This window comes from Neoarius graeffei, chromosome 14, assembly GCF_027579695.1.
Source record: "Neoarius graeffei isolate fNeoGra1 chromosome 14, fNeoGra1.pri, whole genome shotgun sequence".
Taxonomy (NCBI): Eukaryota; Metazoa; Chordata; class Actinopteri; order Siluriformes; family Ariidae; genus Neoarius; species Neoarius graeffei.
In genome coordinates this window covers 26,210,960-26,228,593 of record NC_083582.1, presented here as the reverse complement: position 1 = coordinate 26,228,593, position 17,634 = coordinate 26,210,960, and the positions used below count along the sequence as shown (strand labels likewise).

At 40.9% G+C, this 17,634-nt stretch overlaps 1 protein-coding gene across 1 annotated transcript in view; it reads left to right on the top strand.

Annotated features, from left to right (window-relative positions):
* heatr1 (HEAT repeat containing 1) overlaps window positions 1-17,634 on the top strand; it is a 78,743-nt gene that overhangs the window by 35,425 nt on the left and 25,684 nt on the right. The window contains exons 18-32 of the mRNA XM_060939483.1: window positions 2,187-2,355; window positions 2,519-2,667; window positions 3,243-3,435; window positions 3,532-3,704; window positions 3,941-4,102; window positions 4,634-4,876; window positions 10,232-10,363; window positions 10,478-10,581; window positions 10,677-10,814; window positions 11,070-11,185; window positions 12,972-13,093; window positions 13,180-13,308; window positions 14,224-14,454; window positions 14,990-15,119; window positions 17,181-17,350. Coding sequence (XP_060795466.1) covers window positions 2,187-2,355; window positions 2,519-2,667; window positions 3,243-3,435; window positions 3,532-3,704; window positions 3,941-4,102; window positions 4,634-4,876; window positions 10,232-10,363; window positions 10,478-10,581; window positions 10,677-10,814; window positions 11,070-11,185; window positions 12,972-13,093; window positions 13,180-13,308; window positions 14,224-14,454; window positions 14,990-15,119; window positions 17,181-17,350 — 2,361 coding nt within the window. The remainder of the gene's footprint in view (window positions 1-2,186; window positions 2,356-2,518; window positions 2,668-3,242; window positions 3,436-3,531; window positions 3,705-3,940; window positions 4,103-4,633; window positions 4,877-10,231; window positions 10,364-10,477; window positions 10,582-10,676; window positions 10,815-11,069; window positions 11,186-12,971; window positions 13,094-13,179; window positions 13,309-14,223; window positions 14,455-14,989; window positions 15,120-17,180; window positions 17,351-17,634) is intronic.

The following is a 17,634-nucleotide window of genomic DNA, read 5'->3' as shown; positions in this document are numbered from 1 at the left end:
AAGCAGGAGAACTAATTGGAATAATGATCTCAATAGTCAGGAGACAGAGGGCGCTGTGAGTTGTGGGAAGTGTAGTCCATGTTTGTAGTTTGGAAAGGTTCAGCGGGTTTACTGACAACTGTTTAACAGTCAGATTCATCCACATTCACCTGTAGTTTTATCACCTAAAGTAATTTAACCAGCTGATTTCTGTTCACTTTTACATCAGTGGGGTAATAATCTCTAATTGATTCTGTCAGTTCTGTTGGTTAGCTTTCCATTATTTCTATTAGGGCATTCAGACATTTTAAAACTTGGTCTACCACCATCTCTACAGGTCGTAGTGTGTCTGTGTTTTGATATGGCAGCGCGGGTGCATTGCAGATGCATCAGTATCTGATTACAAAACAAATTCATTTAACACCTGTCAATTTTGAAGAACAACAACTTTATTCATCACATGCTTGTAAAATTCCTCTCTGCATTTAACCCATCTGAAGCAGTGAACACACACACACACTCTTACCCAGAGCAGTGGGCAGCCATGCTAACAGCGCCCGGGGAACAGTTGGGAGTTAAGTGCCTTGCTCAAGGGCACCTCAGCCCAAGGCCATCCCCATATTAACCTATGATTGCCACAATTGATGTGATCACTGTGCGTAGGAATCGCACTTACCTAGCAAAGTCTTTGGGCAAACTGACTGTTTACTCTGCCACATTTGTTAAACTAGATCCATTTTTACCCTAGGTGAGCTTTGCATGTTAAGCAAAATATAAAATTTAAATATAAATAAAAAACTTCTTCACATACAGTACCAGTCAGTAGTTTAGACACCCCTACTCATTCATAGGTTTTTCTGTATTTTGACTATTTTCTACATTGTAGAACAATATTGAAGATATCAAAACTATGAAATAATATGGTCATTGATTTTATTTATTATTATTTTTTTAATGGAATTAAACAAATGGTAAACAAATGTGTTAAAGCAAAAAATGTTTTGATATTTTAGATTCTTCAAAGTAGTCACGGTTTACCTTGATGACACTTTGCGCACTATTGGCATTATCTTAGCCAGCTTCATGAGAGAGTCACCTGGAATGTTTTTCAACTAACAGCATAATATTCAATGCCTTGTCAAAAGTTAATTAGTGGAATTTCTTGCTTTCTTATGTGTTTGAGACAAACAATAAATAATAATGGCGGCACGGTGGTGTCGTGGTTAGCGCTGTCGCCTCGCAGCAAGAAGGTCTGGGTTCGAGCCCCGTGGCCGGCGAGGGCCTTTCTGTGCGGAGTTTGCATGTTCTCCCTGTGTCCGTGTGGGTTTCCTCCGGTTTCCCCCACAGTCCAAAGACATCCAGGTTAGGTTAACTGGTGACTCTAAATTGACCGTAGGTGTGAATGTGAGTGTGAATGGTTGTCTGTCTATGTGTCAGCCCTGTGATGACCTGGCGACTTGTCCAGGGTGTACCCCGCCTTTCGCCCGTAGTCAACTGGGATAGACTCCAGCTTGCCTGCGATCCTGTAGAAGGATAAAGCGTCTAGAGATGATATGAGATGAGTAAATAATAATTAATTATGAAATCATAGTATCTTTTAATAAATAAAGAAAAAAACATTGAATTAGGTGTATCCAAACTTCTGACTGGTACTGTAGTTTTGTGGAATTTTATTTATTTGGTTTTTTTGCTTTCTTCAAGTAGAAGTGTGAAATTGGCCAGAAAAGGTTTGGTCAAAACCTTTTTTTAAAATTGGCATCTGACTGCCAGGTTCCTGCTACACACATGATTTTGGACCTAAACTATGTTTTAAAAATCATTTGAACTATGGTGGCTTTGGAAAGTGTTCAGCCTCCTTCAGTTTTTACATGATTATTTTGTGATGTGTTTAATTTAAAATGGATTAAATTAACTTTTCTGGACATCAGTCTACACACAATGGCAAATAACAACAAAGCAGAAACAAAGTGTTTACTTTTTTCACATTTTTTTTTTAATCAAAAACTGAAATTGAAGTTCAGTTTTCTTTCAAGACCTTTTTTTATTATTATTTTTTTTTTTTAATTGGACCTTTTCATGCATCAGTACTACTGTGACTAGCATTGGGCATAATTTAATAGTCAGAAATACCTCATGGCACTGTGAGCTTTCCTTCTCATTTTGTAATGTTTCACAGGTTCCATATACAATGTTTTGCATTGTTGCAGGTATCCGAGGTCCAGGACAAAGCATCTCTGCCAGTGTACGAGGCGCTTGCAGGTTTCCTATTCAAACTGCACACTGGACAAAATACAGAAAGGGAATATAGCTTGCTGCTCCTCACTCTCCTCCAGCACTTCATTAACAGCCTCAAATGTCCTGAATCCACATTTAAAGGTAGAGTTGAGTGTTTTTATTTATTTTATTTAGATTGATTGATTGATTGATTGATAGAGAAATCCTGCCCCCCCCCCCTTTTTTTTTAAATTCACATTACCTTTTAATATGTTGACCTAGTGTTTGTCCTTTGAGTTTGAGGATCTTATTCTTTGTGCTTCAGCTGAGCTCTGGTGGAATCCAGAGAAGCTAGACATGAATACCTGCTGCTACCTGCAGTTGCTGTGCCATCTGTTTGACCTGGTGGTTTCTGGGGCAAGTCAGGGGCCCCTGGTCTCTAGTTTTAGAACCCTCTTGGAACCTTTATTACAGGTACTGTAACAGCATTGCCTGTCTGCATTTACTGCTTACATAAGAGTTTTAACAAATGGAGCATTCTGAACAAAGTAACACTTAGCCTAAATGCTCATAAGGCTTTATGACCCATCATTGTAAACTACAACCTAACAACCTCCGTGTTCCATAAGCAGCAGCCCCAAAACATGCTACTCAAGCAGAAGCAGAAATCTTAGCCAATAGTTTCATTTTTTGTAGCAGTGTTCAGGGTAATGGCCCAAAAGTGCTCTAGACCTTAACTTGCCTGTTAAGAAAAGTAAAGGCAACAAAGCGAAAGAAGCTAACCTAACTCCCTAACATAATCGGTGAAGAAAGATAGAAAGAAAATGGCTCATTTCTCCTTCCATGATATGCCATGTGCATTAAAACATACTAAACGTGCTGTGTACATTTAAAATATACTAAACCGAGCCACAACACATTCAGAAAGAAAGGGTGGGGGAATCTAACTGCCAACGTAACAGACATTGTACATCTACCAATATAATTGCGTCATTTATTGTATGGTTAACTGAATATATTTGGTCTTCTGTTTTCAATGTGGATTCTAGGTTCATCTAAGTGAGCCAGAGCATCTGTTTAAGTTTCTGTCTCTGCTGTGGGGCTACAGCAATAACCTAAGTGACCAGTTAGAGTTCCATGTGACAGCATTGTTGCAGACCCAGGCCCTGTATGTGGGTAAAGTGTTGCTTACTGCCCTCCCTGTGAAAAAGCTCAACATTCTGGTCTCACCCTCATCACCAGGTACAGAAACCTACTTGCAGAACACCATTTTTCTTACAGAAAGCACTTATTAACTGTTCATTCTGAATGTGAGTGCTTATCTTTTGCTGCTTGTAGTGGTGCCGTCTCTCTTGGGATGTCTCAGTTGTGGGGTGAGGGAGGTGAGAAGGGCAGCAGTGGCAGTGTTGCAACCTCTTACAGGAGTCACCTCCTCTCCATACCACCCTCTATTAGAGAAGCTGCTTCTATCAGCCGAAGAGCTCATCGCTGATCCAGCCTACATCACGCAGGTCATGCACTGCTTGTTGCTAAGAGACTGTACATAAATCAGTGGATAATATTAATGCCATTTATGCCTATGACTAAAGACTTCTAAAGAATCATCCTGGGATTTCATAGAGCAGCTGCTGGATTGGATGTTTGCAGTTTTGTAATCTTTAATAACGTGTATTTGATGAAGCTGATGGACAGAAGGACTGCCTACATTGTGTTTATACTTACTGTTTGTGTCCTTTTCTGGCTTCAGGCACTGTCTAGGCTGTATGAGGAAGCTGTTTCTGTGACAGGGAAGGGCAGAAACAAACTGCTCTTGGCAATAGAACAGCTTCTACAGTGTGTGAGGAATCCCAACTGCCCCAGCTACATGGCCAAAGTATTGCTGCGAGCACTGCAAGATGTCAATGGAGAGGTATAAGCAATTTGTGTGTGTGTGTGTGTGTGTGTGTGTGTGTGTGTGTGTGTGTGTGTGTGTGTGTGTGTGTATTAAGCTGTATTATCTCTTCTGTCTAAAGTTCTGTTACTAGTACGTTTTCCAAAATGTTAGTGGTTAGCTTTAGACATAAATTGAAAAAACTAATCCTGCGGTTTTGGAATTACCCCCTTGTCAAAGCACACCTTTACGCTGGTCTATCATACAAGAACACACTTATCTACCAGACTCTAGTTAGATCTAACCAAAAATCAGGAGTTAATGCTCACTTTGTTTTTTGAGCTGTGAAAATGACCAAGTGATCTCCGTATCGTTTATACTGGCAAATAAAAACATGCCACCCCTGACTGTGGGTGAATCCCCCTCACTAGTGATTACATCTTGTTGTTCTGTGCCTGTTGCTTACAAGGTCATAACAGCAAAAGGCCAGTGGAATTGCTGTAGATGTACTAATGTATATTATTTTTTGTCTTTTTACTTGTTTGTCTGTTTCTCTTGGTCTCTCTTCAGTTGGTTTTGGCCATCCTTCTGCCAGCCATGGAGCGTCTGCTGGAGCAGTGTGCTCCAGACACTCCAGTTTTTCTGCCAGATGAGGCTCTGTTCCTGCAGTTGCTGCTGGGCAAATACAATGAGGCCTCTGCCCCACTACTTGCTCGAGATGCTAGGAGTCTGGAGCTCTTTATCACTGCAATGGGCACCTCCTCTAAACCCTACTCGCACATGGACAGTTTCCAGATCATTGCCATGGAGCAGGTAGGCAGTCATATCCCTCCAGCATTTCGAGGTGTTTTTTTTTTTTATTTAAATCCTGCAGCAAATTAGTCAAGAGATGTAACTGGATGCCTTTGATCACATAAAACAAACACTGTATGAGAGTATGAGCAATAGAAAAAAATGTAAATTTCTTAAAAATGCATGAAGGGTAGAAAGAAGAATCGAGCTGGTCAAAATGAAAGTGAGCAAGTGTTGCCAGGCAAAACAAACCTCACCCAGAATCACTTATGTGCTCATAATAGTAAACATCTGTCTATCAGCAACCGTTTTTGAGTTATAATGGAAAATGTTATTTTGAAAGTTATCGCAAAAAAACGATTTTGACCTTACTGGTGACCTTGACCCAATCACCCTTAAAATTTAATCAGGTAATCTATGGACCATTGCCCACCTACCCTGAAAATTCGAAGTCAATCGGTGCAACCATCTAGACGCTAGATTGTTAAGACAGACAGATACACAAACAAACCGCACTGATTACTGTACAATACCTTGCCCCGCTGACACTGTTGCGGTTGAGGTAATAAAGTAGGAATGAAATTCATTAGATTAGATAGAACTTCATTGATCCCTTTGGGAGGGTTCCCTCAGGGAAATTAAAATCCCAGCAGCATCATTACAGGATAAACAGAGAATAGAAAATAGAGAAAACTTCTAGATAAATTAAATTAAGTATTTACATATACAACTATAAAAAAGAATAAGATATGGGGAGGAAAAAAAAGTCCAGCAGGAGAGGTATTGCACATTTATATTGCATGTTGTCCAGTATTGCTTTTTGTCAGGCTAGGCTACTGCTCCTTCCCGTCCTCTGTCGTCCTGTTACCCCTCCTCCCCCCCAGAGAGGAGTTGTACAGTCTGATGGCGTGAGGGACAAAGGAGTTTTTAAGTCTGTTCGTCCTGCACTTGGGAAGGAGCATTCTGTCACTGAACAGGCTCCTCTGGTTGCTGATGATGGTGTGCAGAGGGTGACTGGCATCATCCATGATGCTCAATAGTTTGTCCATAGTCCTCTCCTCCTCTTCTCTATCTTTATGATCTGTCATTTTACTAATGTGTTTGTGTCAATTTGTCATTTAATTAAGCTTTGCATCATTATTTCACTTGGGTAATCTTTCTGTCTTTATTGGTTATTTCTAGTGCATGAGGATTATTGAATGGCTAACAACAGACATTATTGGTCAAGGCAAGCGTGACTTTGGTGAAACTATCAAAAATTCAGTGAAAAAAAAAAAACCTAAATCTAAATAAAACTGATGTGTACCCAACTCAATAAAATGCTAATTTATCAAAGTGTTTCCCACACATACACCTACACACATACAGGTAGTGTATATTCATGGCTGCCGAAGTACACTGGGGGACCCGTTTTAAACCCCCTTTTCTTTTTTTTTCTTTTTTTAAACCAATAATCAGTCCTGAGTTTAAGAATGGTTATGAACATATCTGTACAAATTTATCCAAAACTGGTGCACGCTTGTTAACTCTAAGTTACTCTGTCTATGTTCTTAATACAATGTTGTCAAGCTCGAAGACTCAACTGTTAAAGTAAGTTATCAGCAAGAATGTAAGGAGCCTATAATAAGGACCGCTACAAGTCAGCATTAGAGTACAGCTGTTTTGTCTGTGCATAGCTGCTAGTCAGTATCAACTGCTCATGTAAGTGGATTATTAATTTGTCAGAAAGTGGTTAGCAATTAAAATATTTGCAGTGGAGCTGCCTGGCCAAAAGCAAAGTTGCCATTTGAATTTAAATAAGCCAGTACATAAGAGTCAGGGCGGCATGGTGGTGTAGTGGTTAGCACTGTCGCCTCACAGCAAGAAGGTCCGGGTTCGAGCCCCGTGGCCGGCGAGGGCCTTTCTGTGCGGAGTTTGCATGTTCTCCCCGTGTCCGCGTGGGTTTCCTCCGGGTGCTCCGGTTTCCCCCACAGTCCAAAGACATGCAGGTTAGGCTAATTGGTGGCTCTAAATTGACCGTAGGTGTGAATGTAAGTGTGAATGGTTGTCTGTGTCTATGTGTCAGCCCTGTGATGACCTGGCGACTTGTCCAGGGTGTACCCCGCCTTTCGCCCGTAGTCAGCTGGGATAGGCTCCAGCTTGCCTGCGACCCTGTAGAACAGGTTAAAGCAGCTAGAGATAATGAGATGAGATGAGACATAAGAGCCATTGATTGGATAATTACTGCAGTGATTGTGTTTCAGCTGGCAACAATTCTTTTAACCCTAACTGATGCAGTGAGTAGCTCCTCATTTCTTAAACAACCATGTTGGAAAACATATCCTGTGGTCAAGTAATGAAAACAGCTAAGATGATTACTGCATTTACTGGAATTGGGTTAAGAATTGTCCAATGCATTATTAAACCTGGAAGAATAGTGGTGAACCATCCACTTCAAAGAGATGTGGTTGGGAAAAACAAGTCTTGACTGAGCATGATCAGAGATCACTTTAACGCTTGAAGTCGAATCGTAAAAAATTGATAGTAGAACTCATGGCTATGTTTAATCGTAAAAGTAAGAGCATTTCCACACACACAGTGTGATGAGAACTCACAGGATTAGGACTAACCGCTGTGTAGCCATAAGAAAACCACTTGTTATTGAGACTAATCAGAAAAAGAAAAGGGTTCAATTTTATAGGGAGTATAAAGACTGGACTCTGGAGTAATGGAAGCCAATACGTAATGTGTAATCAGACACCCATGTGGTCTGATGAGTCCAGATCTACTCTATTCCAGAGTGATGGGCATGTCAGGGTAACCTCTGTGGTTGCTTCAGCTGGTCAGGTCAAGGCTCAGCAATGTTATGTGGCAATAAAATGAAGTCCGCTGACAACGAGTGTACTGAATGACCAGGTTATCACGTCAATGGATTTTATCTTCCCTCATGGCAAAGGCATGTTCCAGGATGAAAATGTCAGGATTTCTCAGGCTCAAATAATGAAAGCGTGGTTCAGGAAGCATATGAGGACTCATTTTCACATACGTATGAACTGGCCACCACAAAGTTAACCTTAACCCCATTTGGGATGCTGGAGAAGACTTTTAGAGTGGCTCAACTCTCCCATAGAGCTTGGTCACTATTCTGTGAAACTTTGGTGTAACCCTACTGAATGGTTTATTATTTGCTTTGCATGTAATCAAAGCATCATGGAGGTCTTGAGTTTGTAGTGAGAAAACACTTACTGTAACATTTCTAATATGTTTGTGGTATGGTGTTTAATAAAAAACACCACTGATTTTATGTCAATTTTAGTGTTTATTTAGATGCATGTTTGAGTCATTTGTTGAAAGTGATATGGCCAAGTATTAAAGGATATGGGACATGGATTTTTACCTGGGCATAATTATGTATAAAGGACATAAGAAATGCCATCTAAGTCACTGCAGGGCGTCAAAAATGTGAAAATCATCACATTATTCAAGTTTTTCTATACATCAGCGTAAAACAAGGATTCGTTAATGAGCTAGGTGGTCACGTGACCCGTGATGTCACAAAAACTTTCCAAGGAGCCAGCGCTTGGGAATCTAATGTAAACAGGTTACCGAAATGGACACCATCGACAGTGATATTCCCGATGTTTCACAGAGATGTGAAGTTAGACCCTATCAATTCGAACCGATAGCTGGAAATTCACATGAACATGGATCTTGTCTTTACTCTGACGGGTCAGATGATTCTGAGAGTGAGAGTTCATTCAGCCCTCATGAAACTGAAAGCGGTCGGCTCGATAACACTTCCTGGTAAGTTAAAAACAATTCTGCTCAAAGGCTAATGATCTGTTGAAAGAAGTATTATTTTTGTATCATACATTGAAAGTTCATCATAGATCTAGCTAAAGTCCGTTGCAAGCTAGTTTTTTTTTTTTGCTGATATTTTTTGAGATTTATTGAGATACAATGCTTCCAGAGTCCGAGATGAAAACATTCAAAATGGCGAAACGAGTCAGAATTATGATAATCAATAACTGATACACCCAAAATTATAATACTAATCCTTACCTCGGCTTTCAGTCGCTTAGCGCAGAGGTCTTCAACAGGGGGGGTCGCGAAATCGCACCGGATCACTCATATCAACAAAAATATTCCTGCCCTGGCCTCCGTGCAGGGATGCAAACAGCGCGCCTTTCGGCGGATGCCGCCTTTTTCACGGCTGAATCGCGCAGATCCGATTTTTAAAAAAAAATAGCGATGTTGGTTCATGGAGCATGAGGCATGAAGTGTAAGGATGAGAGAGAGGCGGTTTGGGTCGGGAAGCTGCGCGCATTTGTGCAGCCTGGCGCAGGTGTGCGCAGCTTCCCGATTTGAACTGTTTTTTTTTTTTTCTCATCCTTATGCTTCCTGTTTCATGAATTAATATCGCTCAGTACCTGAGTATTAATGTTGAAAGAATCCTCAGTGAAATGGTCCAAATACAGTTTGTGGGAAACAGTAGGTGCAAAGTTTTTTTCAACAGGTGTTCTGTAAAGTTGTCCTACCAAGCCTACTGCGCATGCGCGAAGCCTACTGCGCATGCACGAAGCCTACTGCGCATGCACAGGTGAGCCCACACTTTCCTCAGCTTCGGGTCCTTGGGGAATGCAAAAAAACTTACTCCAGGGCATTTCCCATTGGAATTATTGCAACCATAAGCAACACAATACACCATGATGTTCAATGTATGATGTCCAATGTACTTTAAAGACTATAAAAACAATTTTCTTGTCATCCACTTCTCCATTCATCTACCCGCTTGTGCTGTGCCCGAAAGTTTTTGTGACGTATGATCACGTGACAGTGGCTCTTCCGGTTGCAAAAAATGCATATCGGAAGTCGAGCAGAAATGCCATATAATCATCACGAATATAACGATTTTGCTGAATTTAATAGATGATTTTGTATTTGTTGATGCAATTAATTCATATTTTTAATGGAAAGAAACTGATATAGCGTGCTTTTACGTTTCATGTCCCATATCCTTTAATCTGACGGCAGAGGCAACTAGATTGTGATAAACTATCCTAGTACACAGAGAGAAATTCATGAGAAGCATCAGTGTTGTATTAGCTACTAAACAGCTGCATATCATCAAAGAGCCATTGCTAGATTTTACAGTAGTTATCAGGTGCTTTCCCTTGAATGCCGAAATGTTTGATTTCATTCCCATTTGACCACAACACATGATTCTACTAACAGTTCCAATAATGTTTCCAGGAAATTTAGGATCTACATTTTGTGGGATGCTTTCTTTCAAACAACTTGATACGGACTGTTTAGCTGTATGGGTTTTCATGCTTATAAACTAATCACTAGTACCTAACGTTAATCCTAAATGAGTTGTGCTTCTTCTGAATTCAGATTACTAAGCCCTTCTTTGTGGCCCTGGGAGATGAGAACATTCAGCAGAGGATACTGGGAGTTCTGTTCGACCTGCTGGTGGACAATAAAAACCCAGCTTGCTCCCAGACCATCAATAGTGTCTTCAAAGGAGTAGGGGCACAGTTTCTTGCAGACACTTAATAAGAAATAGGGGGAAAAAAAGTTTTATTTTTCCAGTTCTATGGAGTTTGTAGGTTTGTCTTATAGATGGCATGTCGTTTATAGATTGCTGTGGATGCAGAGTTAGTGGCTAATGAACTGATCCCTATGAACAAGCCAAAAATGTCAGGGAGTGTGCAGCAAACTCGTCGGAGCAAGGTGCAGCCCAAGTAAGTGACTTGAACTCATCCAAACCTAACTTGGCTGGCCAGGATGACATTAGAGAGTTAGTCAAGCACAGTAACATCTGTTTTCCCACCAAAAGGAAAGCACAGGATGCCCCATCAGATGGTGGAGCAGTGTCCTGGCCAAGGGTCACCTTTATTTTGGAGCTCCTACAGCACAAGAAGAAGCTAAAGAGACCTCAGATGTTGGTGCCAGCTCTTTTCAGCCTTCTCTCCAGGTACAGCCATATTTTATACATAGATTTGAATGTTTTGACAGCTTGTAATGTCATGGAGTTGTTTAGGTATTCTCTATTTAAAACAAAAACAAAACCTAGTTTGATAAGGACAATGAATAGGAAAAAATCTTTTCCGCCAGCATAATTGTGGCATTCTTTTTAATGGAAGTCTTTCTCAAAATGTAATGTGTGTTTTGTGGAAAAGATTTCAGTTGAATGCACATGTTCCTTTGCTTGCTGTTTACGGCATTGCAGATGTTTGGAGGCATCAGCAGAGCAAGAGAATATGGAGTACACCAAACAGCTTCTCCTCAGTGTTCTCCTCAATGTCTGCCAGAAACTCTCTCCACAGGGTGGACCTATCAGCAAGGGTATGTATTCACTGGCCCACATCCATGTCAAATGCTGTTTTAAGAACCCGTTTAGACAAGTTCCCAGAGATCATATACAGGTGCTGGTCATATAATTAGAATATCATGAAAAAGTTGATTTATTTCAGTAATTCCATTCAAAAAGTGAAACTTGTATATTATATTCATTCATTACACACAGACTGATATATTTCAAGTGTTTATTTCTTTTAATTTTGATGATTATAACTGACAACTAATGAAAATCCCAAATTCAGTATCTCAGAAAATTAGAATATTACTTGAGACCAATACAAAAAAAGGATTTTTAGAAATGTAGGCCAACTGAAAAGTATGAGCATGTACAGCACTCAATACTTAGTTGGGGCTCCTTTTGCCTGAATTACTGCAGCAATGCGGCGTGGCATGGAGTCGATCAGTCTGTGGCACTGCTCAGGTGTTATGAGAGCCCAGGTTGCTCTGATGGTGGCCTTCAGCTCTTCTGCATTGTTAGGTCTGGCGTATCGCATCTTCCTCTTCACAATACCCCACAGATTTTCTATGGGGTTAAGGTCAGGCGAGTTTGCTGGCCAATTAAGAACAGGGATACCTTGGTCCTTAAACCAGGTACTGGTAGCTTTGGCACTGTGTGCAGGTGCCAAGTCCTGTTGGAAAATGAAATCTGCATCTCCATAAAGTTGGTCAGCAGCAGGAAGCATGAAGTGCTCTAAAACTTTCTGGTAGACGGCTGCGTTGACCTTGGACCTCAGAAAACACAGTGGACCAAGACCAGCAGATGACATGGCACCCCAAACCATCACTGACTGTGGAAACTTTACACTGGACCTCAAGCAACGTGGATTCTGTGCCTCTCCTCTCTTCCTCCAGACTCTGGGACCTTGATTTCCAAAGGAAATGCAAGATTTACTTTCATCAGAGAACATAACTTTGGACCACTCAGCAGCAGTCCAGTCCTTTTTGTCTTTAGCCCAGGCGAGACGCTTCTGACGCTGTCTCTTGTTCAAGAGTGGCTTGACACAAGGAATGCGACAGCTGAAACCCATGTCTTGCATACGTCTGTGCTTGGTGGTTCTTGAAGCACTGACTCCAGCTGCAGTCCACTCTTTGTGAATCTCCCCCACATTTTTGAATGGATTTTGTTTCACAATCCTCTCCAGGGTGCGGTTATCCCTATTGCTTGTACACTTTTTTTTTCTACCACATCTTTTCCTTCCCTTCGCCTCTCTATTCATGTGCTTGGACACAGAGCTCTGTGAACAGCCAGCCTCTTTAGCAATGACCTTTTGTGTCTTGCCCTCCTTGTGCAAGGTGTCAATGGTTGTCTTTTGGACAACTGTCAAGTCAGCAGTCTTCCCCATGATTGTGTCGCCTACAGAACTAGACTGAGAGACCATTTAAAGGCCTTTGCAGGTGTTTTGAGTTAATTAGCTGATTAGAGTGTGGCACCAGGTGTCTTCAATATTGAACCTTTTCACAATTTTCTGAGATACTGAATTTGGGATTTTCATTAGTTGTCAGTTATAATCATCAAAATTAAAATAAATAAACACTTGAAATATATCAGTCTGTGTGGAATGAATGAATGAATATAATATACAAGTTTCACTTTTTGAATGGAATTACTGAAATAAATCAACTTTTTCATGACATTCTAATTATATGACCAGCACCTGTATGTCACGGTGCATCTGGGATTTATGTAATTAAATTGTAAAGCTATATTTATTTTCATTGAAACACGTGTTTGTTCTGGTGGCTTAAAATAAAATTAAAAAAAAATTTGCAGACATCTTGGATGAAGATAAATTTAGTGTGGAGCTAGTGGTTCAGTGTGTGAGGACATCTAACACACCTCAAACGCACCACCAAGCGCTCCTGCTGCTGGGTACCGTAGCTGGAATCTTCCCAGTGAGTAATATGCACACGTTTACATAAATATGCTTGTGGCTGCAAGGTTTACAAAGACTGACTTATTTTTGTTGTTTGCCGTTCAGGAGAAAGTTCTGCACAACATCATGCCAATCTTCACCTTTATGGGGGCTAACATTATGCGCCTTGACGACGCCTACAGCTTCCAGATCATCAGCAGGACTGTGCAGATGATCATCCCTGCTCTCATTCATGTATGTTTAAACCATTGTAGCTTTGCTACTATGTGCCATAGAAAACATTTAAATAACGTTCTACTCATTCATGATGTAATGAATACCTGGGAACCCTTGAGTAGTGGGGAGCAGTTTATAGTCATTTTCTTTTCAGTAGGTTGCAGCATTCTTTTAGGGTTTTATTAAAACGACTGTATTATTATTTATACCCCTTCTCAGAAGGAGGGGGTATACTGGTTTACCTCTGTCCGTGTTTCCGTCAGTCCAAAACACTCTTTTTCTCAGCAACCACAAATCACAGCTGCTTGGGGTTCTATACTGTGTATACCGTTTTCAAGTCTGCCGTACATCAACTTCCTGTTTACTGACTGAATGTATTTACAAAACATAGCATGGATTTACAAAATTTTCGTAACACTTTTTTCTCAACAACTACAAATCACAACTGCTTGATATTTTTGGTACCGAGCTTCAAGCTTGGGATTCTATATCATGTATACCGTTTTAAGGTCTGTCGCACATCAACTTCCTGTTTACCAACTTGGATTTTGACGCTATTACAAAAAGCAAAATGTTGTTTCAGAATGACAGTTTACCAGGATGCTATTTGAAATCCCTGGGAAGAACACTGCTCTTTACTTACTTGTTTCAGAGTTAATTATTTGTTGAAGTCAACATTCATAATAAGTATCCTATTCCTTCGATTGCTTGCATTCTGATACAAGTGTGGGGGGGGGGGATACATAAGTGAGCAGTAGCCCACAGTTGATCTTACCTCACCCATTATTTACTGGTATGCATAGCTTTCTCGCTTTGTAATGATTTCACTGTTTATCGGCTTGCGCTTTTATGGCACGCTGATTTGAAACGGATACTGATCGTCTTTCCCCATGTTGCCACACGTTGGCCTGTGGCTTCTCTTTTGTCCATAAGGCTCACGACAGGGGGAGTACTCATCCAGAGGGACAAATGCAAGCCGTGGTGACGCGCATCTTGCACGTTTTTGTTGATGCTCTCCCACACGTCCCTGAACACAGGCGTACACCCATCCTCAGAGAGCTGCTGGGCACACTGGGGCCTGCCCAGTTCCTTTGGGTCCTAATGCTGCTCCTGTTCAAACAGCATGCCACCAGCACTGCTATCAGCAGCACAGGAGCTGAGAAGGTAAGCCTCTTCAATGTTATTTGCAAATTGCAATTGCTCAGTTATACTCCATATTATTGTTATGAGAATAAGAGAGCTTTATTTTGTACATTGGTGTAACTGTTACTGAGTACCAGATGAAAGCGCGAGAGCTTGTGTTTTGTCTACCATCAGCTGGTTATCTCTTACTGTCAGTGTCCATGTGCTGCCACGCTGCAGCTGCTTTCATTCTGTGGGCTTATAAACCATGAATATTCTACAGAGAATCATTAGTCATCTAGTGTTGGCTCTCATTGAAGGGAAAAGTGTGATTGCATGGCATGCTTAGTCACCAGACCATGAGTTAAATGTAGGGGCTTTTCCCAGGGCTCTGCACGTCTCTGGGATCTGTAAGGGTACAAACTCGAACATATAATAAATGAAGTACAGTGAACAAAACTGTACACATGCTCACTTCTGCTTGTCCTTGAGCTCACTCATGACTTTCGGAGACTTGTCATTATTTATTATCAGTATTTATTGTAGAAGTCTTGTTGAAGGTTTTACTGCGTTTCAGGAAGCAGCACTGGAGCGGGATCAAGAGTTCTGGGTCTTGCTGTGTTGTGAGTTTGAAGTTCATGAGCAGCTCACCTCTCTTATTAAAATTCTACAGTTCCTCTTGGCCCTGCCAAAGGAAAAACAGGATGGTAGGTGCACCCAATGCACCCTTTTGTCTAGACCTTTTAGAAAGCGCATGCTTAAAGGAGATACACAGAACCTTTATTTTTAAATACATTTCTGAGTATCTCCATCCTTGACTCTTGTATGCTGCATAAATGGGGAATAAAAAAATATATTTTTGAGAGTTAAAATCGACCGCAAAGTTGGCATTCGAGCTGCCCCGCTGAGCTACCCAGCCCTGAGTGCATGACATCACAGTGCTAACCAGTTTTAAGGCCGAGGCCTTTGACAGCTATAGACCAAAGGCAGACTCGGCAGGTGAGAGTGGTTGCAATGGCCTCTTTGTTCGGATTTATTGGAGATTCTTCGGATTCCTCAGATAGTAGCATATCTGACTGTGATAGTCTTGAAATTGGAGTGTGTGTACATGCTACTACTCTACATGTAGAACCGTATCAGTTCGAACCATCGGAAAGTGAATCCGATAGCAACACATCGGCCATGGAGGCCCCCACCTTACGAAATAAAGCCAGAGAACAAAGCCATCTACAGAATTGGATGGAATTGAACCGACAGTCTTATGTGACTCTCATTAAAACAGGATATGTGTTACAACTTGTGCAACATACATGTACATGCATGCATTTTCATTGATGAAACGTAAAAGGCTGATTTAAATAATCAGATGAACTTGTCTGTGAAGATTCTCAATCATCCAGGTCATAGTAAACTGTGGGTGGTAGAAAAGGGCAACTGGACTTGCTTGAAGATTCTTGAAAACGTTTCACCTCTCGTCCAAAAGGCTTCCTCAGTTCTGTCTGACTAATAGGGAGTATCAGATATTTATCCTCTCCTGGCTCAGAATCAGATTCTGATTCTGAGCCAGGAGAGGATAAATATCTGATACTCCCTATTAGTCAGACAGAACTGAGGAAGCCTTTTGGACGAGAGGTGAAACGTTTTCAAGAATCTTCAAGCAAGTCCAGTTGCCCTTTTCTACCACCCACAATCAGATGAACTGAGACAATCACATTCTGAAGGAAATTAAATAATCTTTTACCTAAATACGCAATGATCTTATACTTAAATATGCAATACAAGTTACATGTATTAATCTAAATGCAGGTAAACAACAAGTGTTATGTAACCAAATGAGAGTCGCATCTTGCCCGTCTGTGTTCTCGCTTCTTGAAGGCCGATCTTGTGGCTGATTGTTTTGAAACCATCTGACTTTCAGTTTTTCGTTCAGTTCTTTGTTCATTCACTTCTTCCACATAAGGGTGAGATATTGCTGCTGAGGCAAGCATATCCAGCGGGGGGAAGCATATCCAGCGGAGACATCTGACAACTGGTCCACTCATTCTCCATTTTCTCCCTACTGAGTACTCTGACATTACTGCTTGGCTCACACTCCGGGAGAACTGGTGCAAGAACTGGTGCAACTGAACTTGCTTTCCTTTTCTTGTAGTTTTCTTTTCCTTTAATTGTTGGTACTGCACCCTCTTTCAGTGCGGGCTTACAGCCAACGCTCCTCAACAGATCAGAGGTTTCATACGAGTCATCAGTAAAATGTGCCTGTGAATTTCTTGCAAAATGTGTCCAAATCTTTGCAGTTTGAACATTCTTGGGCCATGAATGCAATAAATCCACCTTCTGTCATGTTGCTGCACCTGTCAGCAACATATCCACGTGGCATGCTGGTAAATTAGCTCAAAATGGAGAATCGAAGTTGTAGTTAGTTCTGTGTTTTAGTATAGCGGAAAGAGCAATGAGACCGATAGACTTCCTGCTGTGACGTCACAGATGTCAAGGTCATTCACTCAGACTGCTACCTATATGAATCATTTTAATCATAAAAATGACTATATTAGATTTATTGTTAACACTTAAAACTTCCTATGTCATTCTTGAGGTCTCAAGGCATTTATCAACAAAAAGTGAGGCCATGGTTCTGCGGATCTCCTTTAAAGTATGCTGGATAACATGTATGATTTTGCAGATCATTATGCAGTGATCATTAGAAAAAAAGTGTACTACTTTTTTATGGACAAAAGTATTTATTTTGCATTTATGTTAAATTTCTTCAGTCCCAGAGAGGAGACGGACAAGAGGAGCACAGAGTCAAAAAACCGAGGAAACCACTTTAGAGCTAGTTTTTAATGTAGAGGCCCATAGTGGAAAAGAGCTCCGGCATTTTAAGTTCCTGTCTGTGTCCTTTATGGGTCAGCTACTAGCTGCCAGCAGCTTTGTAGAAAAGGTAAGCTTTTTTTTTCCCCCCAAATTAAATCTATCATGGTTTATCATAGTTTAAAGTGCATATCCTGGACCAATTTCGTTTTTTTTTTATATGAAAGTATGTCCCTTTACACACTCGTCCAGAAGGGTAATTTTGCATAAGGCCATCTGTCTACAGCAGAAAAAAATAAAATAAAACGCGTCTAGAAAAATCCCAAGGGAGTCTGGAGCCAGATTCATGACGTCACCTGCGGAACCGCCAGCAGGCTGAGAGAGCTTGCACGGTTTCAGTGCACAGCCTGTGTA